The 4,005-nt window shown below is 35.3% G+C and overlaps 1 protein-coding gene across 1 annotated transcript; it reads right to left on the reverse strand.

The window, feature by feature from the left end:
* Positions 1 to 473: 473 nt before the first annotated feature.
* On the reverse strand, positions 474 to 3,763 carry LOC136041861 (glycogen [starch] synthase-like). Its single transcript, XM_065726636.1, has one exon. It carries the CDS (start codon positions 3,722 to 3,724, stop codon positions 2,438 to 2,440), a length of 1,287 nt encoding a protein of 428 aa, XP_065582708.1. The 5' UTR covers positions 3,725 to 3,763; the 3' UTR covers positions 474 to 2,437.
* Between the last annotated feature and the right edge of the window lie 242 nt (positions 3,764 to 4,005).

Raw genomic sequence — 4,005 nt, forward strand, 5'->3', positions numbered from 1 at the left:
CCATGCAGAAAAGAAAAAAAACGAAAAAAGAGACATTATGTATCTTAAAGGATTAAGTTTCTTCCAGAATTTTCCAAACAAAATCAAGACTTCCTGATTGGAATCGCGTTATGACTTTTAACTATTGTAAAATACTAATCCTTTTAGCAAGCTGAGTAAGTCTGAGGCTCATCCAAAATTTAATATTGCATTGAAAGCCGCGCTAGTAAAAGTCATATTTCCAAAAGTGAAAACATACATTGAAAAAAATTTCATACTTTTTCCGATAATTTTTTTTATCTGATGTATTTTGGGATAAAAGGGTTGGGGGTGCTAGTTACATTCTGGTCACTTTCAACTCTTAAAAAAGCACTAGAACTTCCAATTTTCAATCGAATTAGCCCCCTCTGAAGTCTACCCAGTGGTTGCTTCCACATGAAGTGCCTCTGAAAAAAAAACCAAACTAATTACAAAACGTAGGACTAGTATGGGCTTTACTACAGGCAACGCAATAGCGTTGCCTCTGATATAGTCGAAAAGCCGATTCATCTGCTCTATTTGGCCTGATGTGGTTATTACCTTCTTAGTTATTAGTTGGAGTAATATTAAGTTTTAATAACTTGTTTTTTGCTTAATAAAGCGAAAAATAACTCACATTTTCTGATTTTTAGTCCATACAAAAAAAAAGAGAAAAAAAAGAGAAAACGTAATGTGTCTTAGAGGACTAAATTTCTTCAAAGATCTTTCAAACAAAAATTAGAGGACTTCCTGGTTGGAATCACGGTATGACTTTTAGCTTTTGTAAATTCCTAATCCTTTTAGAAAGCTGAGTAAGTCTGAGGCTCATCCAAAATTTAATATTGCATTGAAAGCTCTGCTAATGGAAGCCAGAGTCCCAAAAGAGAAAACGTATATTGAGTCTCGACGAAGCCTGTTGACAGGATATAGTGAGATAAAAGGGAAAGGTAAACTCACGGAATCAGTAAACTAATTTCTATTAGTTTGAATTATAAAACCGTTTACTACTTTGAATTATAAAACCGTTACTAGATCCGGAAAGATTTTAGACAATGGCAAAGAAAAAAAAATTCCCTTACTAGGGTTCTTCCTGTTTGCTGCCTTAATAAAAAAGGAGCTGCATGGCATTTTTGAATTTGTCATTTTTAACAGTAAAAGAAGAAAACACAGGGAATTGAGTGAAGTTTTGTAAAATTGAGAATACATCATGAAAAACCAACCAAGGAAATCCATTGAAGCCTTTAAATATAAAAAAAAAACTCATTTGCACAGCCAAAAAAATCCATTTCGAAGTCACAGGTTTGAAACAGTATAAACACGGTCAAAAAGTAAATCATTGAAATTCGAAATAAAATAGAAAAACATAACCACAAAAAAGAACAAAGAATTAATGGGAAACCTGAACTGCAAAATCATAAGCCAAATAAAATTTACGCATATGCACAAGCATAAGTGATATAATGTTTATTTACGCATTTGGGCCCTTGTGAACACAATATGATGAAGAATGACAAAGTTACGAACTGTAGAAGATTTTGGTTTATTTATTTTCAATTTATCGAGGTAGGTTTCGGAAGAATCCACTTAAACAGTAGATAGTTGATCATGAACTGACTGAAACTGGTGAAAATCTGCTTCATTGGATAGATTTAAAGAACTTATTATTTTAATTAAGCGGCCCTTGAGTTTCAGGAGTCGTTCTTAAGGAATTGGGAGAACAAAATGAGAAGGAGTAGCCACCCCTATAATTATTATTTATTATTATATTTTTATTATTCTTTAATTATTATAGAATAATTTGTATTCGTTTTAAGTTTTGATGTCACTCCTTCCTTTCAGTCAAACAACTTCTATTTAATTTCTGTTTTGGTTTTTCATATCATGCCGTAAATCCTTCCTTCGCTGGAATTTCCCCAGAAGATCCCCCAATGTATATTTTTTCCTGCAAATAATTATCCCCCCCTGAAAAAAAGACAATTTCTACCCTGCTGAAAATTTCCCCGGGAAGTTTTCACGGATCATATCCACTTGTAAAATTGAGTTACTTAAGTGAAAGCAAGACGAATAAAAATAGTTTCCTATAGTAACTATCAATCGACAAATTACACAACTTATAGCCCTTCCCGAGGGTTTGTGAGGGATGCCGGATCTTGTGGTGCTCTGGTACGCTAACTAATGTTTTATTATAAATAGTGTCTTTTGAGATAGCTTCAATTAGACCTCTGAGGAGGCTTCGAAAAAGCCTCCAAAAAATCAAATATCTCATTCTATTAGGAGATAATGCGTCCAAGGTGATTTAATATTGAAGCTATGCGATCCGATTTAAAATTAGACATTCAGCAATCTTGATAATAACTAATTGGTAGCTGGTAACCACAAGTAGTCAAACCAGGTCAACATTTGATAAATAGTCTCCAAGGAGATAAAAAATTATGCTCTTTCATATTTCCTGGTAAGAGGAAAGAAATTCAGGGTGAAAAATCACTTTTACTCGATCGCTTCTATTATTAAACAGTTGACATCTTCTCAGGTTATAAAGAACAGGATCTGCGTGGTCATCTACTACATTATGGGTTGTGATCGGTGGTAGAGAGGAGCGGTGGCTTGCAAAAACGCATCGTTTAAGTTTGACAAGGTCATCCTTTGAGAGAAGCTCTTCGCTATCTGGTAGTTTACCACTAAGACAAGCATCATACATCCTTTTCCCAATATCCTGCTGAACGACATGAACAGTGTCCCGTAGGCTTTTTGCAATTGCTTGTCTTCGAAGACTTTCTACATTATAGCTATTTGTACGAGTTGGGAAAATCAAAAAAGCAACAACTGTCTTATCCGAACCGGATTCTTTTATCATGTGGTTAAGTCGTGCCAATCCTTCTATAAACAAATCAGCTCCCTTATTGCTACATTCGTATCTACCAGCAATAAAAAAATATAACGTTCTGTCAAGGTCAAAATCGTGATAACCATGGAAATGTCCACGAACAAAGTCATGTATTTTCTCTTTGTTTACAGCGTGTAGATTTTGAAATTCATGTAGTGCGCTAAATTTCTTCACATTAAGCCCATTGGGGGTTATAATATCTGGCTTCCGTTTTAGAAGATGTTCAGCTTCAATGCCTGTGATGTCAGGTACAGTTGTAAAAATGTGCGCTTGATGAGTCGCAGCCCTTTCAATGCAATAGCGGTGATATATCTGACGCTTACCAGCTTCGGCGTCAATATCAAATTTATCTAGACTATTATAAAAGTCAATACTACCGGCACATAAATATCGACCAAGAAGGTTGGCGTTTGTCGTAAAAACAGTAGACACATTTATATTCCAGAGTCGAATCATGATGAGTCCATTTCCTGAGAGCCATTCGTGAAAATGGCAGACAATTTTTGGGGAAATCTCAACTTCTTTATTAGCGAAATGGTTAAAATCAGCAATAAATTGAGCTACCATAAACCCAAACAAAACACAATCGTTGGACTCAGTATCATTATCAGGAAGCCTAATTCCACTTTTGCCGAACAGTTCTTGCTTGTACTTACTCAAATTGTAAGAAACTGAAGAAATGTCAAATAAAAGTACTAAAGGATTGCCCTCCACTAACCAACTGCCCGTATGAATTTTGAAGCCATTATCTCTCAGTTTGGTCACAGCATCGTATAGTGGGCCCTCAGAAAACTCAAACTCCTCGATTTCTGTTCGAGCAAATTGTTTTTTGTATGTACCCATCAGTACATACCTATTACCCGTCTCTTCAACAGAAATCCCAGTCTTAGACCGAATAACTGTATAAATTAACTTTGTTATTATACAGTTATACCATGGGAGGTAGTTAACTTTGTTAACTACCTCCCATGTGCATTCAAATGTCCAAATGTTCTCAGCTTCAGCACTGTCACCACTATCAAGGACCCCCATGAGATCATTGGTGCTGTAGAATCTTTGAGTGATGGGCGTTGCAGATTTGCCAGACATATTGAAATTATTTGTTAAAATCTTGAAAGAAAAGA

The sequence above is a fragment of the Artemia franciscana genome, unplaced genomic scaffold (genome assembly GCF_032884065.1).
Source record: "Artemia franciscana unplaced genomic scaffold, ASM3288406v1 PGA_scaffold_47, whole genome shotgun sequence".
Taxonomy (NCBI): domain Eukaryota; kingdom Metazoa; phylum Arthropoda; class Branchiopoda; order Anostraca; family Artemiidae; genus Artemia; species Artemia franciscana.